Here is a 21,412-nt window from a genome sequence, read left to right as displayed (position 1 = left end):
TTTGTTTTGTTTTATTGAGACAGGGTCTCCCTATAGCCCCAGCTGGCCTGAAACTTACCATGTAGACCAGGCTGGCATTGATCTCACAGAGATCTGCCTGCCTCTGCCTCCAGAGTGCTGAGACTAAACGCATGTGCCACCACACCTGGCTGCAGTGATAATTTATTCCAGGAAAATTTTTGTCAATTTTTCTTCAAAATTGTTATGTAATCCTGTCATCTGTGAACAAAGACAGGGGATTTTGGTGTTTTTGTGAGACAGAGTCATACTAAGTTGAATGGATTTGCCTCAAATTTACTATGTATCCCAGATTGGCCTTGAACTCTTGGCAATTCTCCTGCCTCAGCCTCCCGACGGCTGGGATTATAGGTGTGCATCACCATGTCTGGCAACAAAGACACGCTTTATTTTTTTCTTAACATAATACGTTTTATTTCCTTTTCTTGTCTTGTATGTAGTAGTGCAGTGTTTAAATGTAGTTCTGAGAGGAGATGTCTTTGAATTTTTCTTGCTTTTAGGGAGAAAGCTTTGTGTTTCTTTCCATTAAGTACGGTGTTAGTTATGGTTTCATTATAGATTTTCCCTGCCTCCCTCCTTCCATCCCACCTTTCCCTCTCCCCCTTCTCTTCTCTCCCTCCCTCCCTCTCTCTTTCCTTCTCAGTACTGGAGATTGAACCCAGGATCTTGAACATTCCAGGCAGGCACTCTACCACCTAGCTATATCCCATGCTCTGTGGCTTTTCTTTGTCAAGTTGAGAAAGTTCTTTATTACTAGTTAACTGGGGGAGGGGGTGCTTTTTAAAAAATCACGAATGGGTATTGCATTTTATCAAATGCTTTTCTGTATCTGTTGATATGATCATGTGATTTTTTTTCTTTTGTCTTTTGATGTGGACTATACTAGTTGATTTTCAAGTGCTGAACCAGATTTGCTTAACTGTGATAAATCCTACTTGCTCACTATGTAATTCTTTTTATGTATCATTAAATTGAATTTGTTCATATTTTTGAGAAAGTTTATATTTATATACATGAGATACCTTGGTCTATAGTTTCCTTTTCTTCTATTTTGTCTGGCTTTGTATTATAGTAATTCTGGCTTTATTGGATGAGTTAAGTATTCAGTATGCTTTCTGGACATTCTTCTCTGATTTTGACAACTATTCTAAAATTTCATGTTTCATTTTCACACTCATATGATAAGTTCCTAATTCAAATTCGTTGACATACTCTGTCTTTGCATGCCTGTCCCTGAGTAGCTTATGGCAAAAAAAAACACAGTCATGGATTCATGGTAGCAGATCTCAGTTGCGCCCTAGGCTGCCCCACAATGCTGTTGTTCTCTTTTAAACTTCTTTTCTTGTTCACTACAATGGTAATTTCAAACCTTCTCTCCTCAAGTCCACCTTCACTATCTCTAAGCTTAGAAGATTCTTTTAATAAATGCTGCAAACATTGGTTAGTTACTTGCTATAGATCCTTCTAATTTACAGAGAGAACCAAAACCATGAGATACAAACTTCAAAACCTGGTCTGATTTTCCATCTGTTGGGGAATAGGTTCTGACTCCCAGCTAGACTTCATAGCAAGCCTTTTGTATGGAAATTGTGTCTTGTGTCTCCCTACCTCTCTGGAGCTGAGCACAGGCTCTGGGGAGTATAGTTGTTGTCTTCAATAGCTACCATCTTGCAGTTCTCAGCACTCCAGCTTCTGTCTTTCAGGTGATGTAGAAAGCCAATCCTTAAGACACCGAGATAAACGGCTCAGTTTAAATCTGGTGAGTTTGGCCCTGAAATTTCCTTTAAGCTTTGATTTGATCAAAAATAGCCTGATGTATACATGTTTTCTTCAAGTCTTGAGATTTGGCACTCTAAATCTCTGATGACTCTTTCCAGTTTCTAAGACTTTGTCTTATTTGGAAACTATTGGACTTGGTGTTCCATAAGGACCCTTCAGGGCTAATGGGTTAGACACTTAAAGCATTATATTATACTGAAAGAGTGTACTGTTAGTTTTCTCATTTCTTTGACAAACTATTTGGCAGAAACAACATAAGGGAGGAAGAATTTATTTTGGTTTGTTGTTTAAGCCAATAGTCTATTGTAGCAGGGAGGATGCGGCAGAGTTTGTGGCAGTGGGAGCTTGCAGTTAGGACTCCTCACATCTTGACAAATCAAGAAATAAAGAAAAAATGCTGGCACTCAGCTAACTTTCTTCCTTTCCCCTTTTTAATCAGTTCAGGACCACAGCCTATAGGTCAGTTCCATCTACATTCAGAGTGGATCTTCACTTCCCAGTTAAACCTTTCCAGAAATATCCTCAAAGATATACCCAAAGATGTATCTTCAGGGACTTACAAGTCCTATCAAGTTGATAATCAGGATTAACTATCACAGAGCATTTGCATTAATTCAAACCTTTAGTTTTCGAGCATCAGATCTAGGAGAGTTATCACCTCTCCTCATGTGGGTCCAGGCAGAACTTTGGCTGGAAGTTTGTGCAGCTTTTCTGAGGAAGTTCAGAAAACTGATACCACATGCAGAGTTATGGAGCCTACTAGCAGCAGTTTCCATAGATATTCTATGGTTTCCAACTTGTTCGTTTTCTCTTGCAGCCGTGCAAGTTTTCACTGATGTACCCCACAGCTTTAACTAATGCTGAAGACAGCTATGTGCCTATGAGTCCCAAAGCCACTGTGTCTGGTCTTGGACCCCACTGCAGCCAGGATGACTACATCCCAATGAACTCAGGAAGCATCTCAAGCATGCTGCCTGAGTTACCTGCAGACTTGGAACCTCCCCCAGTGAACAGAGATCTCAAGCCTCAGAAGAAATGTAAGGCATTTTACTAAGTCTGCTCTGTTGGGGAAGGGAGGAAATACCATGCTAATAATTATTAGAAAGAAACAGATGGGAAAGAATGCAGATAATCACATAAAGGGAGTCAGGAACTTATAGGTACTAGAGCTCTGCAAATGTAGTCTACAAAGCCATGTTCATTCCAGAAGGCTCATTTTTGCCTAGTTCCATAACACAGACCCAGGAATAAGTGATGGCAATCAGAATGGAAGCTACCAGACATCTCATTTCAATAACACTTGAATATACAGTGCTAGCCTTCTGGAAGGCAGCCAGCAATGGCCTTTGACACCAATTCCTTGATGTCCTTCATACTCAAATATAATTAATCACTTACTGATCCATGCATGTCCATCACCAGAGGTGGTGGTAGGGAAGGACTTCAGTGAATATATGACTCTGTGTACACAGGGTAGCTTTTAGCCCCTGTGTAAGTACTTCCAGGAAGCCTTTCTGGTCTGCTAAGCATCAGGGACACACATAGGGAGCTAGAAAAAAAGGGAAAGAAAAAATGTAGGTCAAAGGGAATTCTATTTTTTTCTAACTTGATAGATCAGTGAGTTTAATTTCATTGCTTACAGAAGCAGTGAGAAGATTCTTACAGGAGCATTGGTGACTAAGGCAACTGCATCACCAAAAATCTAACTCCACTTTGGATGACTGCTCAAGAAAGCTACATTCCTAGACCCCACAAATGTAATTTGTAGGCAGCTTCAGTGAAGATCGACCCTCCTCCTTAGCAAGAGTTTACTGGGTATATGGCCTGTGAGCCTCACAACTTTCTGAGCTTCCTGAGTCTTGTAATTTTTTTCTTACCTTCTTGAGGTTTTTTTTTTTTTTTTTTGGTTTTTTTGAGACAGGGTCCCTGGAACTCGCTATGTTGACCAGGCTGGCCTTAAACTCACAGAGATCCACCTGCCTCTGCCTCCGAGTGCTGGGATTAAAGGCATGTGCCACTATGCCCGGCTAGCTTCTTGAGTTTCATGAGCGTCCCACTTCCCTCCATGAGGAAATGCTTCAACTCAGAGGAATTGGCACAACAGAGGCTAAAGTGTTCAGTAACTGCATGAACTACTTATATATGCGAGGCAGAGAGTAACCAGTGACTTCAGTGTTCTATCATCAACTCTTAACTTCATTTGATGCAGTGGCTATGCTCCCTGACATACCATATTGTCTGCTCCTGTCTCTCACTGCTCTTTGGAAAAACTGCTAATTGGCGGTAGTTTGGTGGCCATGCCCCAAACTACTAACTGAGCCCTTACTCAAGTCAGCCACACCCTCTAGAGTTTAAACCAACCACATTTACAGAATGTTGTCCATGTGTGTAGTGTTGTGCTAGGCACTGGATGGTATGCAGAGATGAGAAGGGTCTTAAGTCTGAGAGGAGGGTGATACCAAAGCCACGTGGAAGAAAACAAGAGGAATTACAAAGTCAGTACTAAATAAGAGAACAGATTGTTTCATGAGGTTCAGAAGAAATAACTATCCATTCTAGTTAGAAACATCTTCAGGACATTTTAAACAATGAAGCTGTACAGGACCTCACAAAGAGAAGGTATTTGATGAACTCAGGGATAAAGATTTGGTAGGAAAGTGTAAGGGTGAACACATGGGCCAGGCAGGGGATAAACCATGGAATCCATGTAAGAGAGAGCAAATAAGAAAGCCCAAAGGCAGTTGGTGGATATCATGCTGCCAGGACAGACCATGTACCCATGGATTTAATGACTCATGTGTCCCCTCTAGCCTAGACACTTGCCAGACCCATAGTACCTGAGAAAACAGTTGGGTAGTGGGAAGGTCTCTGTCAGCAGTCTCTGCCCATGTAGTCTATTCGAGGAAATAGATACCAATGTAGCCAGATAGGCACCTGAGGCAAGTGCCAAGTGTAAAGGCTGCTCCTACGAGCAAGCGAAAAAGAAATTCTGCCATCTTGGAACACAGTCTAGACCAGGGTCCAATAATCCCAGATGATTGTTTCATCATAAACTGGGGGGGGTACATGAAGAGTAAGCAAAGGAAAGCGTGAGGCCTCTGATGTGAGATCTGATGCTGTCTGGAGGCCAGAAAAGGCCACTCAGGGCAGGTAGCATCAAGCTAAGATGGGAAGATGAGTAACCAGGCAACAATATGGTAAAGAATATTTTAGACAGAAGGACCATCAAGTGGAGATGAGAATCTGGTGACCATCTCTGCCTTTCAGACATGTGGAGTGTCTGGAACACAATGGTCATCCTCAGGGTCAGAGACTTTTGTACATTTGGTTAATATTGTGTCTTTAACACCTGAACTATGCCTGATAGACCGTGAGTTCCTGGTAAATATGTATTAACTAAATATATGACCTCATTTTTGTTTCCTCTAGCAGGCATGAGGCCATTTGCTTAGTGGTTATTTTTATCCCCAGGGAGTCAGGGAAGAGTGAGATGTTGAAATTCATACTCATCACCAGTAATTCTTGTTCATTCATTTGAATTTGGTATTTAAGAAAGTAGGATGTGATGGTTTTTACAGTCTTTAGGTTCTGGCTTTGAACTCCTGAGAACTGACTATAGTTGATATTGTGTATTGTCTTGTAGCACGGCCACCTCCCCTGGACCTGAGAAACCTTTCCACAATCCGGGAGCATGCATCTCTAACCAGGACTCAAACTGTACCTTGGTAAGCCTCAAGCCTTACTTAGGTCTCTTGTGGTTGAAGTTGACTTGACCTTGCTTAAGCCAAAGGAGGGGCTGGTTTTGTTATCAAGAGCCAAGGGTGGTTTATAGAGCAGAAAGGAAAGCATGTGATTAGGTTTCTGAGGGTTCTGAAGCCAGGAAGAAGAGTAGCATTGGGAATGCAGGGCATCTTCACTTCTGTCACATCTGCTCTTTGCAAAGCTCTTTTCTTTGTTGCATGATCCTACTCCAGGCTTGTTTACATGCTTAAGCTTCACTCCCAACTCTTGATATGCTGGGAGACAGAACTGTGGAATTGTGTCTGAGCCGAATCATCTATGGCCAAGGGTATACAGCTAGTACTACCAGCCTAAGTTTCTGGAAGCTCAGCTTTATTAACGAGACTGGAGAAGAGAACCCTCAGAGAAGGGGAGGTAGTTCATTAGCTGGGTAGACAAACCCTAACATCTCTGTGCCCCCTCATCTTATCCCCTAGAAGCTGCATTTTCAGAGTCTGACGTTGGCCCAGGAATATCCTAGTTCACTCTAAATGTGAGAGGACACAATAACTTAGTAAAACAGAATTATTCAGTGACTTTTATTTCCAGGCAAAACTGCAGAGACACTTAGCCTGTGCATCTCTCTCAGGAATATGATGGAAATTAATGCACCATCTGTTCTTGTCCTGTCAGAGGAAGACCATACTTTTTTAGTTTTCCTGGCTACTTTGGAAGCAGAAACATCCCCAAAGAAGTATGGTTTTGTTGCTGGTTCTTTGTTTAGTTAGATTTTGCTTTAGGGTATTTTTTTTTTTATTTACTTCTCCTAAAGACAATGCATGGGTCTGTTTCTAGAAAGCTCCTAAAGTGTGTCACATGGAGGTCCTAGGAAAAAGCAATTGGGAGGCATTTGCTCCAGAACATTTTTTGGAAAGTGTTTTCTTCAAGAATTGCTTGGGCCAAAAAGCTGTGCCTGGAAGGGGAAAGCTCAAACCCCACAGGGCTGTTAGTTCCTGGCTATGTTTCAGAGCAGCTGTAAGACACGGCTTTGACCTCATCTGTATTTTTTTTCCCCTTAGCAATCGAACCAGCTTTCTCTCTCCAAAAAGAAATGGTATTAATTCTGCAAGATTTTTTGCCACTCCTGCTTCCAGAGAAGAGGAAGAAAGCTACATCCAAATGGTAATCCTGTTTTTCATGTTTTTATTTTCTCTAAATCTATAGTCTTGAGAGTTCACGATGAAGAAACTGCATCCCTTAAAAGTCTCATACTTGATTGTAAAACCAGGTCACAGCTTTTCTAAATTGGAAGCAAATCAATTTGAAGCTAGTTTTCTGTTTCTTTTTTTAATGTGTGCTGTATATGTGCACTTGTGTGCATATGGATGTGTATACATATGCATATAGACATGCATGTGAAGGCCAGAGGTTGACATTGGGAGTCTTCACCTTATCTTTTGAGACAGTGCCTCTCACTGAATTCAGAGCTCCCTGATTAGCTAACCTGCCTGGCCAGAGAGTTCCAGGGATCTGCCTGTCTCCCCCTCCTCACCCAGCTTTAGGATTACAGATGTGTGTAATCATGTCCAGGTTTTTAAGTGGGTTCTCGGGATCTGAATTTGGATCCTCACACTTCAGTGTAAAGCACTTTATCGACTGAGCCATTCCTTAACTCCCTTGAATCTGATTCTTTTTTCCGTAGTGTTCAGCTCCTTATACTATTTGGAGGCCACAGTATTTCAGGAGAACCCAATGTTAAGACCTCTGCTATGGAAAAATAGAAATTTCAGTCAAGTCTTTTATTCAAAGCTGTGGTGTCCTGTTATATTCCAATAGGTTTGTAATTCCCTAGATGTCCAGAGTTTAGGCTATAAAAACACGTATTGGAGGGTTTCTTTCATAAAAATACCTGACTCTGACCTTTCTAGAGACTACTGTTAAGTGTCATTCTATAGACCTGGGTGGGTAGAGATGTGGTTTTTTTGTCCCTTGATTAGCCATTCACAGTTCAAGGTACTAATGTCTCCCTCCTACACTGTTGTCCCTTATCTTATATTCTCTTCATGTGGATGCTGTTGAGATCATGGGTTTTTGAAAATGCTTTAAGCATTTCTAGCAATTAGTGACTCATTTAGCCAGAACTCTGCCTATTCTGCAACTTAGAAATATAAGGAATTCCAGAGAGAACTTCAACATGAACTGTGAAATTTTGAAGTGATCTTAGCAGAACAATGTTCAAGGCAGTGATCATAAGACAATCTTATCCTCCTCTGCATGAGGATAAAGGGCAATTAAAATACATTGTATGTAAGTATGAAATTCTCAATGAATGGATAAAAATGTTATATAAAAATAAAATCTAAAATGAATAGCCTCTTGGAAAGCAATAACTAAATGCTTCATTTTGTCTTATTTGACAAAAATTGTGCTATAATTCACTTAACCATATGCAGGTGGAAAGTGACTCATATACAAATCTGCTGTGTTCTTCCCAATATTTCTTATACTTAGTAATGGCCCTTGGGAAACTTCTAGAAGAAAACATTCCTATAAAGGATTCTGAACAGCTGTGTTCTGTCTCTGGAGAACAGAAAAGGGAAGTGAACCTAAAACATAATGGAAGCAAGTGCAAAGTCATTCCAGACACCAGCAATATACTTTTAATATTTGAGATTGTTGGGGCTGGAGAGATGGCTCAGTGGTCAAGAACACCAGTTGTTCTTGCAGAAGACCCAGGTTTGAATCCCAGCACCCACATGGCAGCTAACAACTGTCCATAACTCCAGTTCTAGGGGATCCGAAGCCTTCATCTGTCCTCGGTGGGCATTGTATGACACAGGTGCATTTACATACATTCAGACAATACATGCATACACATAAAATAAAAATAATAAATAAAATATTTTTTAAAGAAGAAAAGAAGAAAATATTTGAGATTGTAAGAAAGATCAGTCGTTTCATCAACAACACAGTTAAATATTGATTGTTTGCCTAAGTGTGTAATAGGTGGTCAATGACTCTTACACAGCAATATGACACAGCAATACTGGTAGAAGTACCATTTTGTGAGTTTCTTTCTTTTTCAAATTAAATTTATTTACTTATGTGTGTGTGTGCTCACATGCACTCATGTGCACATGCCATAGTCTGAATGTAGAGGTCAAAGGACAACTTGCAAGTGTGGAATACCATCATGTTAAAATACATTAATTTTTATTATTGCATTATAGTACCATTTTTAGAGGGAGAGTCTCACATAGCCCAAGCTGAATTGAACTCAGTATGTAGCTCAATATGATCTTGATCTCATGATCCTTCTACCTCTTTCCTGAGTGTTAGCATTACAAGCATGCAACACCATGCCCGATTTATTTGGGGCTGGGAATCAAACTCAGGGTTTCATTTGTGCTAAGCAAGCACTGTGCCAATTGAACTATTAATATACCTCAGCCCTGTAATACTGTTTATACATGCATACAGTACAAATGGTATGTTGTATGCATGTATATATGCGTGTTCATGTGTGTGGGTATTCACTTGTATGCATGTGGAGAACCTCAAGTATCATTTTTGTTTGTTTTTTGAGACAGGGTCTCCCTGTAGTCCCATCTGGCCTAGAACTCAATGCAGAGTCGAGGCTGGCCTCAGTCTCACAGAGATCCAAGGTGTGTGCCACCACACCTGGCTTCAAGTGTCATTCTTGAGGAGTAATCCACCTTATTTTCTAACACAGGATCTCTCACTGGCCTATCCATTTCCAGACCATTTTTATCATCTCAAACACCAACTCTGTACCCATTAAACACCCACTCCCCTTTCCCTTTGTCCAAGCCCCTGATAACTGCTATTCTACTTTCTGTCTCTATATATTTGCCTATTCTAGGTCCCTTATAAAAGTAAAATCAGGTCCATTAAGATAGCTCCACAGGTAAAGGTGCTGGCCACCAAGCCCAATGACCAGAGTTCAATCTCTGTAACCTATATAGTGGAAGAAAAGTACCAACTCTTGCGTGTTGTCCACAAGCATGTGGTGGCACATACACACACATACACATACACACACACACACACACACACACACGCAGATATTTTAAAAAGTGAACTTGTACAATATTTGTCCTTTTGTATCTACCTTCTTTCAATTAGCATAGTTTTTAAAAAAATATTTTATTTATTATTATTTTATGTGTATGAGCATATTGCCTGCATGTAAGTGAGTGCACCTGTGTCGTGCAATGCTGCAGAGGTCAGAAGAGGGTTTTGGATTCCCCTGGAACTGGAGTTAAGGACGGTTCGTAGTTGTCATGTGGGTGCTGGGAATCGAACCTGGGTCTTCTGCAAGAGCAGTCAGTGCTCTTAACCACTGAGCTATCTATCCAGCCCCCATTTAGCATAGTTTTTAAAAAATTATTTTCATTTTATGTGCATGGATGTTTTGCCTGTGTGTATGGTGTACCACATGCATGCAATGCCCATGGGGGCCAGAAGAGGGCAGAAGAGGACATCAGAGCCCCTGGAACTGGAGTTACAGACAGTTGTTAGCTGCCATGTGGGTGTGGGAATGGAACTCTGGTCCTCTGCAAGAGTAGCAAGTGGTCTTAACCCCAAGCCATCTCTCCAGCCTCTAATAGTGTTTGGTTTGGTTTGGTTTTTGTTTTGTTTTGTTTTGTTTTTTGGTATTTTGGAGATATGGTCTCCCTGTAGCCCCACCTGTCCTGGAACTCACTATGTAGGCCAAGTTGGCCTTGAACTCACAGAGATCCGCCTACCTCTGCCTCCCAAGCACTGGGATTAAAGGCATGTGCCACTATGCCTGGCCTCTAACAGTGTTTTTAAGATGCATCTACATTGTATATATAATTTAAGGCCAAATAATATTTATTTATTCATTTATTTATTTATTTATTTATTTATTTATTTATTTATTTGTTAAGTTTTTGAGATAGGATCTCCCTACAGCTCTAGCTAGACTGGAACTCACTATGTAGATCAGACTGGCCTCTATTTCACTGAGATTCACAGAGATCAGCCTGCCTCTGCCTCCCAAGTGCTGGGATTAAAGGCGTGCGCCAACATGCGCAGCACAATATTTTTTTTAAAGATTATTTACTTATAGCCGGGCATGGTGGCACACGCCTTTAATCCCAGTACTCGGCAGGCTGATCTCTGTGAATTCAAGGCCAGCATGGTCTACATAGTGAGTTCCAGGACAGCTGGGGCTACAGGGAGACCCTGTCTCAAAAAGACCAAAAAAAAAAAAAAAAAGATTGTTCATTTATTTTGTGAGCGTGTGTGTGTGTGTGTGTGTGTGTGTGTGTGTGTGTGTGTAAGAGAGGAGGGTGTGGGTACCCAACAAGACCAGAAGAGGGCATTGAATCCCCTGGAGCTGGAGTTATGGGTACTTGTGAGCCACCTGACATGGGTGCTATGAACCAAACTCAGGTCCTCTGGAAGATCAATAAGTACTCTTAACCACCACAGCCATCTCTCTAGCTCCAAGACTGAATAAAAAGTATTTTATTTATTATTTTTATTTTATGTGTATGAATGTATTGCCTACATATGTGTAAGTGCTTTGGCATAGTGACTAGCATTTTGCACTTGCACTAACAAATTGTGAGAGTTTTAGTTTTATTCTATAACCTTGCCAGCATGCTTGTTATTACCAGATTTTGTTTAGACATTCTAAGAGGTGTATAGTGGTGTTTCAATGTAGTTTTAATATATATTTTCTATGTTTTTTAAAAATAAGTAATATATGTGTGTGAGTGCACCTGTGTCGTGCAGTGCCACGGAGGTCAGAAGAGGGCTTCGGATTCCCCTGGAACTGGAGTTAAAGATGGTTCGAAGCCGCCATGTGGGTGCTGGGACTCGAACCCGGGTCTGTTCTAAAAAAAATAAATAAGTAATGTATAAAAAACAATCAAAAAAAGAAGTCAAATATATTATTTAGAAGACAATGTTTCATTATGACATTTTCATATGTATACATAATATACTTTGGTCATATCTCATCCCTTTCCTTCTCTCTTGTCCTTTTACCACTTCCTGTTAGTCCCTCTTGCCCCTCCAATAGTCAGTCCTACTTCTACTTTTAAGTCTTTTCTTTTTTTGAAGACTGGGTCTCATGTAGCCCAGGTTGACGTCAAACTCACTATGTAGCTGAGGATGACCTTGAACTACTGATCTTCTTGCCTCTACCTCCTGAGTACTGGGATTATAGGAGTGTGTCACCAGGCCTAGATCATGTATTTTTCTGAGTCTGATTTATTTGGCTTAATATAATGACCTCCAGTTCTGTATATTTTCCTGAAAATGACATTATCTCATTCTTTATGACAGAATAATATGTCATTGTGTATATATACCACATTTTCCTTATCCATTCCTGTTGATGAATGTGTAGGCTTGTTCCAAATCTGGCTATTGTAATTAGTGCCACAATAAACACTGGTGTGAAGATATCTTTGGTGTATGCTGATTTTGATTCTTTGGTGTGTATATTCAAGAATGCTAACAGGATTATATGGTAGTTCTGGTTTTAGTTTCTTGAGGAAACTCCACACTGATTTACATAGTGGCTGTTCTAATACACCAATAGTGTATAAGGGTTCATTTTCCTCCACATCTTTACCAGCAATTATTTGATTACTTGATGATAGCATTTCTGATTGTGATGAGATGGAATCTCAGTGTAGTTTTAATTTGTATTTCCCTCATGGTTAAGGATGTTGAGCCTTTTTTCTATGTGTTTATTGGCCATTTGTATTTCTTTCGAACACTATTTGTTCAATTCATTCTCTAGTTTGCTGGCTAGATTATTTGTTTTCTGTTTATTTTTAAGTTTTAAAAATATCTTCTGGATATCAATCTCTTGTTAGATGAAAAGCTGGCAAAGACTTTTGAGAGATACTCTTGTCACCATTCCTGAATTTAGAGGAAATGCCTTCAGTTTTCCCTCATTTAGTAAAATTTTATTTTATTTTCTTTTTTAAATATTTTATTTATTATTTTTATTTTATGTGTATGAGTGTATTACCTGCATGTATGTGAGTGCACCTGTGTCATGCAATGCCTCAGAGGTCAGAAGAGTGTGTCGGTTCCCCTGGAACTGGAGTTAAGGGCGGTTCGTAGCCACCATGTGGGTGCTGGGAATCGAACCTGGGTCCTCTACAGGAACAGTCAGTGCTCTTAACCACTGAGCCATCTCTGCAGCTCCTAGTTTAATTTTAGCTATTGGTTTATAGTAGATAGCTTTTATTATGTTGAAGTATGTTCCTTCTGGACTTAGTTTCCACAAGAGTTTTATCATAAAGTAAAGGGCTGTTGAACTTTGCCAAAGACCTTTTCTATATCTATGGAGATGATCAATGATTTTTGTCTTTATGTCTGTATGATTATGTGCTCTATTAACTTTATTGATTTGCATTTGTTGAACTATTCTTGCTTCCCTGGGATGAGACCGAATGGATCATGGTATATGATCTCTTTTTTTATTTGTGCTTGCTTGTTTAAGAGAGAGTCTCACTATTTGTTTTGTTTTTGTTTTTTTGGTCTTTTTGAGATAGGGTCTCCCTGTAGCTCCAGCTACCCGGAACTCGCTCTGTAGACCAGGCTGGCCTCGAACTCACAGAGGATCCACCTGCCTCTGCCTCCCGAGTGCTGGGATTAAAGGTGTGTGCCACCATGCCTGGCTATGTATATAATCTTTTAAATGCACTGTTGAATTTAGTTTTCAAGCTTTTTTCTCAAAGAAGCACATTAAAATATTTATTCATATTCATATTGTGTATTAAATGTATATTCATGTACTGTCTGCAGTCAGTTATTTCAGTATTCCTGAGACTCCTAGACTCATCCAAGTAATTTTTAAAGGTCAAATTTCAAAATTCTCATTAAGGACATCCTTAAGTCATCTTTCTGTTCCTATATAGTATTCAGCTAGCAGTAGTCACCTTCAAGTATTTATCTCTCACCTGCAAAGTGTGATATTCATCTTCCATCAAGTTCTGTATCTGGGAGAAGCTATAGTGAAATGTACCTCAAAGGACGCTTTACTTTTTACTTTCACTTTGACTCTCTTTACACTGAGGTCATAAGGAACAGAACATAGTTACACAGTGGGGTATTCTCTGCTTACAAGAAAAAAATTAACCTGCTTATATCTAAGATTCCCTGGTATACTATCATATTATCACTGGCTAATAAAAATGAATCTATTTAGTCTTCCTGTTTCCCTGGAAGGAAACACTGGTCAAAGGTCAGCTTGAGCTTTGCTGCTCTGGCTAAGACATCAAGCATTATATTGAAGGAGTTGAAAGTGGACACTTTCATCCCCAATTTTAGAGGATATGCCTTCCATTTTTTCCCATGTAGTATATGTAATGCTGGCTACAGGTCTATTCCATGAAATAAGCCAGGTTCAGAAAGACAAGTATCAAATGTTCTCTTTCATGTGTGGAATCTAGGTGGCAACAAAATCAGAAAATGGAAACTATTAGTTATACTTGAGCTACACACTACCTATATACCATCTGTAATATATATATTATTAATAGTGGGGTTATACACTACAAATTATATAAGGGGACTTAGAAAAAAGAGAGGGGGAAAGGCAGATAATAAAGAACTGAATTTGGCAGGTACCTTCCACATTCAGGGTCTTGGGGCCCTCATACTTGGGCCCAGCAGCATCAGTGCCTCACCAGGCCCAGGGTAGTTGTACTTCCCTGCCCTATTACCCAGCATGGAAGGCTTTGTGTCATAAGCCACCTACCATGCCCATCCATCCAAGGCACAGTATGGGAGGAAGGAAACCTAGTATGTAATTATATTGTTGAGAAAAAAAATTATTAATGTGTGTTGATTGTACAAAGAAATTTCATTATGATATTTCTATGTATGCATAAGGTGTACTTCGATCATATTTGCCTCCTCTATTACTCTGTGTTATCTGTTCTCCCCTACCCCCACCCCTGTGTTTTGACACTAGACTGAAAACAAGGTGGGCAAATGCATATAGTGGATATGAGAACAATTCTGAGCCCTTTCCCTGTCCTCTCTTAACCAGACCTTTACAATGGCCCTGTAGGTTGGTAGATAGTTCTCTGGGATATTTAAGTAGCCCAAGACGCAAGACATAGGCCCTGATATTAGGTGTTACCCACAAAAACCAGGCAGTAGGATCCCCCTACAGTAAACCCCAGGCCGATAAAACTTATAAAATGTCGGGAGCCATGCTTGCCATAAGCTTTGGAAATTAGAGCAGTGTCACTTTAAGAGCTTCTGAGCTTTCTGCTTCAGCGGTCAGAACTGACAGGCTGTACCTGTATGATAAATCAGGTCTTCTAGAAAGTTAGTTTCAGTTCGGTCTGTGGGCACCAGAAGCTGCAGCTTCGTGCTGTATCTATAGTAACCCTTTTGTTTCTGTTAGAAAAAATCACCTGGGTAACCCAACTCTGGGCTAGATAAAAAGGACCTGTGGGACCCCTCAGTAGGAATCTTCCTCCTGGAGAGCTCTCTCCTACCTGTAGCTGCTTTTCTGTAAATAAAGTCTTAGAAACCTTCAGACCTTAGTCTGAGTTCCTTTCTTGTTTGAAGACCCAAGCCTGGTGGGCTTGGGGGGTGTTTGGCAATAAAACTGATAAAATTCACCCACATATGGAAACTTTTGTGTTGGTCATTTAAATTTTTTAAATTTTACACTTCATTATGTGTCTGTGTATCTTTGTAGGAGTATGTGCATATGAATGCAGGTGCTTGTGGAGGCCAGGGCATAGGATCCCAAACTCAGATCTTCTAGAAAAACAGTACATGCTCTTAACTGCTAAGTCATCTCTCCAGCCCCATATATTATCCTTTTGACCTTTCACTTTTAAATATGAGTGACAGTGATTTCATCTGACATTTTGGCAAAGCTGTGGCATGAAAGATGAAATTAAAACAGGTGAAATAACTGTTTTAGCAGGAAAATCCTTTTCAAAATGATATTATTACCAATACTCAGAAAGATGAGCTACTAAAACAATAAGACAGGAGTACCTATTAGTCCTGTTAATGTTCTTGATTAACTAATCAGTAAAGTGCCTGCCACACAAGCAGGAGGAATTTGGATCCCTAGAACCCACATAAAAAGCTTGGCATGGCAGCAAGTACTTTGCTATATTGTGTTTGAAATGTCAACTCTCACTCAAATGGGCAGGCAAGTCTGGTCAGGTCTGATCAGACTACTTTCTTATGGTCTCATGGCAGTTGCTTAGATGAAGCCCAAACTCATGTTCTCTAACAAGAGCAGTCTGGTTATATATACATCATTGATTTCAGTCCTGTGATGTTCGTTCCTAGGAGGAATACAGAACAGGCAACTCCCTGAGCAGTGGCACTCTTACCTGGACAAAGAAATTCAGCTTGGATTATTTGGCCCTGGACTTCAATTCAGCATCACCAGCCCCTGTGCAGCAGGTAGGAAGAATTCATAGGTAATTTTATTTTATATGTATGGGTGTTATGCCTACATGTATGTATCCTCTGGAGCTGGAGTTACAGTCATTAGCCACCATGTGGGTGCTGGAATTCAAACCCCGGTGTTCTGCAAGACTAGCCAGCACTCTTAACTGCTAAGACATGTCTCCAGCCCTATGATTCCACTTCTGCTTAGACTTTTCTGATAATCAAACCATGTATGTTCTCCTTAGAACTGTCTTAGAAATGTGGACTCGTGTAATCAGAAATATTAAAATTAACCCTAATCCTACCATCCAGAAAGAATGAAGTCCTAGTATGTTTCCTTTCAGGTATTTTCTTTATGTGCCTGTGTAATATTCATACTGTTGAAATTTTTGACCCTAAAAGTCATAGAGAAATAAAAAAACCTTAGGCAGAGATGAGGGTGGGGCACACAAAGGGCTCCTGAGGCATAGAAAGGGCCTCCTTTGGAATAACTAATAGCCTATTGTGTGTAGATGTTAGGGAATAGTGAAAGTTGAAGTGTAACTCTTTAGTTAAGGTCCTTGAATGCAGCTTCAACTCTCTGGATAGTTTTATCTGTAAAGTAAGGATCAAAAATAAATGCCACAGGCAGGCAGATCTCTGTGAGTTTGAGGGCAGTCTGGTCTACATAGTAAGTTCCAGGCCAGCTGGAGCTATAGGGAGACCGTGTCTCAAAGAGACCAAAAAAAAAAAAGCCACCTACATCAAAGACTGCTGTGAGGATTGAGTTCCAGTAAGTGATCTTAGCTATTAACTGACATACATCACTCATTTCACAGCATATGTCATGAAATGAATGATTGAAAGTGAGCAAGGTATGGTCATGTTTCACATTGTGTCTAAAAATGTATTGTTTGCTGAACAGAATGCATAGTATGGTTCTATTTTTATGTTTGTTTACATGTCCAAACTCTGCACTGATATTCAAGAAAAGTTGGTGAGAAGGTGTAGGAGAAACAGGTACAAAAGACATTTAGTTTGAATAAGCTATCTACCTAAAACATACAAGCCTAGCTGCTTACAGCAGCAAAGGGTCTTTCAGCTGTTGCTCATGAGGAAAACTAGGCCAGGGCCTTTGTGTTGCAGGCCATCTTCAGTTCAGGGCTAGTAGAGGAAATAGAGAAGGCAGAATCCCAGGATGCTTCTCCTTAACACTGGCACAGGTCACTTCCACTCACATTCTTTTGATCCAAGCAAGTCAAATGACTAAAGGAGATGTGGGCAAGTTACATAACATGCACAATATAAAGTTTCTGCTGGAAGAGAAACAGGAAGAGGAAGCAAGTACAATCTGCCAAAGAAGGGTAGGCATTTTTCTACACTTTTAAATTAAAATGCAATTAAAACGTTTTTATTCTCCCCTTTCAGAAACTTCTTTCAGAAGAGCACAGAGTAGACTATGTTCAAGTGGATGAACAGAAGACACAGGCTCTTCAGAGCACCAAGCAGGAATGGACGGATGAGAGGCAATCTAAAGTTTGAGAAGTGTGGGTTTGGGCCAAGTGTGGGACAGGGAAGCTTGGGAATAGGCTTGTAGTTTTTCCGTTAAAGACACACGAAGGGCCAATATAGGGGAAAACCAAGAGTAAATGTGTGGTTTGGGGAATCTTGGCAAAAATCTTTACAAAAGAGGACCTGTTTATACATTGAATAACAAAAAGAAGGATCAGTTTTCTTCCAGAGATGCCTCTGAGGGCGTCCAACCTCCCATGCCATAGCTGGTGGTGGAAGTTTATTTCTCAAGCTTCAGGGATGTTTGCCATTGATTCCACAGTCACAGAGAAAGAAGAGATAGTGCCACAGCCATAAATAGAGATGTAAAAACTATCATTCATTCAGACTAGTAGACACAGCAACAACATCAGAAGAGTTGGGAAAATGGTTTTCCAAATATTCTGTTAAAAATTTCTCAAATTAAGTGTTTGGAACAAAGATTGGAACCAATATTGACACCAATACGATGACAGCTTTTGTCTTCAATATCTGAAATTCTGTCCCATCCCCCACACTTTGACCAGAATCATAAATTATCCCAGCAAAGAAGACTTGGAGACATCCTTGTTGCATCCCTTGAAGACATAGCTGAAGACCTCGAGCCTGGCAATGGTGGCCAATGCAGCTATAGTCTTTACTCCAAAGACTTCATCAAGCCTCTCATTTCTATTCTCAAGAAGATACAGTTCAAGTGATGGGCAGTGATCTATTTAGACATTAAGAATGGCAAAATAAGCTCTAGATTGAAGGCAACTCCTCAGGGCTACAAGGTGTAAGGGCTACAAGATAGCCTATCAGATGACACTAATGGCACTATAAACTACCTGGCTTAAGTGTGCTGTTGTGTTGTTGTTGGCCTTTGTCCAGTGTGCTTTTGCATATATCATCTCATCTCTTTTAAAATACTTAGGAAGCAAGGTGTGGCACAGACTGTTAACTCTCACTTTGAAGAAAAGAAAAATAAGAAGCAGAAGAGGAAACATATTGTCTAGGATCACTGACAGAGTTGAGACAGTATCAGGCTTAGAGTTATCCAGGCTGTCAATTACAGGTTTATTTTTCTATTTCATACTACCTCTGAAGAGTCTGACAAGATCCATCAATTGAGTCAATCTTGGTGACCTCTAGGAAACACCTGCAGACTTGACCTGAGCCATTGCCTCTCCCTCCCACAGGGATCTGATAAGGTGCTTATGATACTTGAAAGATAAACATTTGCAGTGAGGGTCTCTGTGTGATAGTCATTTGGAACTCTAACATCAGTAGTGGTTATGATTAGAAATACCTCCTGGTGGCCAGTCTGAAATTCATCTTGGACCACAGAGTCTCCTATGCAATCAACATTTTTCTCTGCCTGTTTTCTCTGCCTAGCTGACTAATGCTGATAGAGGAATTTTTACCACTTCAGGGAAGACATGCATTGTTGCTGGTTGCCCTATGATGGACTCAAGCTTATAAGTGATAGAAATGACCAGAACAATCTAACAGTGAGCTCTACTCTCAGGTTTTTCAACCTATTTTTCCATCTGTTTGAGAAATGACTAGGTCTAAGAATGCAAATTCCTTTGTGGATTCTGGGGCCCAAGGTACCCAGAATGAAGGTCTCAGTTGGGAATGGAGTGTTATTTCATTCCTTTTGTGATCTTTCAGATCATCTACAGCTAGAAGACATAAGTGAAATTAACAGATCCTGCTCTGCCATTCTAACCTGTCTATCTTATACATAAGGATGGTTCAAATAGGCAGTGAGTGTAACCAGGAGAGTTGTATGTAGGTTTTAACATAGGGTGCGAGCATTTCAAACTGCCTCAAAGGCAGATAAATGCCAAAATCTTCCTTTTTAATACCGTACAAGAAGTCACTTTGATTTTCAAAAGAGTAGTTCTGGTTACATCATTTTGTTCATATAGAAAAATGAGGGACATTGCCAAGTGCTTTAAATTGAGTTCAGGGTCCTTAGTTCATTGGACAGAGCATGGAGAGAACTTCCCAGTGGTTGTACCTCATGGCCAGCCGCATGCCACAATACATAGGCCAGAGCTTGTGAGGAGTTGCCTTCTTCATGTGACTGACAAACAGTAACAGAATCTTGGGCAAGAAAGAATCCAGGGCTACAGCGTTCCAGTGTTCATAAATGAGAAATTCCCCAGGTGTTGGACACTGGTGTTTGGATCCTTGATTGCCTGGCAAAAACTTGTACAGGAAAAGTATAATCCCAAGGATCAAGAACCACACAAAGATGAAGATAGAAGAGAAATTGCAACCAAAGTTGTCAGTAGTAGTGAATTCACTCAATTGACAAGGAAATGAATCTCTTTCTTACTAAACATTTCTAAGAATGTATTTACAGGATGTGCACATGAGTAATATGACCAGTTTAGATGTATTAAAAACAAGAGTGCTCCATGTAGGCACTCTTTACATTAAAGGAGTAAGTGATAGGGCTCAGAATAAATTAGTATTTTAACAGGTGACATCATTTCCAGGAGGGGGGTATACAATCATGTCCTGTTCTGATAAAATTGCTAAAGGATGGCTACATAAGAGCACAGCGAAACAAAGAACAGGGAATTTGTGCACCAGCAGCAGCCTGAGCTCCTGAGAAAGGTACCGTTAAGTCAAAATGGTACCAGCCAAATCTTGTTTTCTGGTAGAGGCAGCCAGTGTATATGCAAGAGAAGGCTTCACTTCTAAACGAGGGCCTGGTGTTTGCTACCGGAATGATAAGAGGGACCATTCTGAGCCAAGTGCGCATGACATAGCTGTACACTGTGTAGTAGATACCTTCCTGAAAACTTTAGGAATCAACTTAACAGGATGATGCTGTAATTAATTCCACTCTGTTTTCTGTAACTCTTTCTAATTTCATTCCCGGTGCAGGATGGGGGGACAGAAAGACTTCAACCTGCAAGTTGGGAAAGCAGCAAGTCCAGGTACAGTGAGGAGTTAAGCTTTCCTTAGGGAAGGATGCCTGAGGCCCAGCACACAGCCTACCTGCAAAGGCACACAGCAGCCTACCTGGAATTGTTTCACTATAGAGCTGGGACCAACTGAATCATTCTGACCTATATGTTGGAGTCCAAGCTGAAGGAGCTGCACAGGCCCTCCTCCTCTCAATGATCTCCTTAGTTCTTGCTCATACCATCTTTGTACTTAGGATCACACTGATTTTTCAGATTTGTTTTGATTTTACTATTTCATTTCTGGCATTAATAAAAGTCTTATAGGAGAAATCATGACATAAGTTCTCACTTATTTATTTTAAGTGATAACATTGAATGTAAATGAGGAACATGTTTTATTCATAGGTACTTAGAAGAAGGCCTCATTATAGTTTTCAGGCATAATGAATTTAAATGGACTCATGCAATGACTATCCATGTTATTTTGGTGCAAATACTTGAATAAATAGCTGTCACTAACACTGCTTCTACTCAGCCAAATCACATCTTGACATGTTTTTCCTTCATCAAAAACTACATGTAGGGGGGCTGGACAGATGGTTCAGTGGTTAAGAGCACTGACTTCTCTTGCAGAGGACCCAGATTTAGTTCCCAGCACCCACATGGCAGCTAACAACCATCCGTACCTCCAGTTCCAGGGGATCCGATACCAGCATTGCACAACAGAGGTACACTTATATGCAGGGAATACACTCATACACATAAAATAAAAATAATAAAATATTTTTCTCTAATTTTTTTTTCTCTTTTTGAAACAGGGTCTCCCTGTAGCCCCAGCTGTCCTGGAACTCACTATGTAGACCAGGCTGGCCTTGAACTCACAGAGATCCGCCTGTCTCTGCCACTCAAGTGCTGGGACTACAGGCGTGTGCCACCACACCTGGCTTAAAAATAATAAAATATTTTTAAAATAACTAGATATAGGGCTGTGGAGATGGCTCGGTGGGTAA

General features: G+C 40.3%; 1 protein-coding gene across 2 annotated transcripts in view; it reads left to right on the top strand.

The window, feature by feature from the left end:
• The window catches only part of Gab3 (GRB2 associated binding protein 3), an 84,590-nt gene extending 63,867 nt beyond the window's left edge, over positions 1 to 20,723 (top strand). For both annotated transcript variants that reach the window (XM_029567773.1, XM_008842035.3), the window contains exons 5-11: positions 1,722 to 1,777; positions 2,615 to 2,834; positions 5,441 to 5,522; positions 6,597 to 6,699; positions 15,862 to 15,978; positions 17,374 to 17,492; positions 20,380 to 20,723. In XM_029567773.1, the coding sequence (XP_029423633.1) occupies positions 1,722 to 1,777; positions 2,615 to 2,834; positions 5,441 to 5,522; positions 6,597 to 6,699; positions 15,862 to 15,978; positions 17,374 to 17,487 (692 nt within the window). In that variant the 3' untranslated portion in view covers positions 17,488 to 17,492; positions 20,380 to 20,723. The remainder of the gene's footprint in view (positions 1 to 1,721; positions 1,778 to 2,614; positions 2,835 to 5,440; positions 5,523 to 6,596; positions 6,700 to 15,861; positions 15,979 to 17,373; positions 17,493 to 20,379) is intronic.
• Positions 20,724 to 21,412: the final 689 nt, after the last annotated feature.

The sequence above is a fragment of the Nannospalax galili genome, unplaced genomic scaffold, assembly GCF_000622305.1.
Source record: "Nannospalax galili isolate Female #2095 unplaced genomic scaffold, S.galili_v1.0 scaffold880, whole genome shotgun sequence".
Taxonomy (NCBI): Eukaryota; Metazoa; Chordata; class Mammalia; order Rodentia; family Spalacidae; genus Nannospalax; species Nannospalax galili.
The sequence above is the reverse complement of the archived record's forward strand: the minus strand, read 5'-3'. Positions and strand labels throughout refer to the sequence as shown.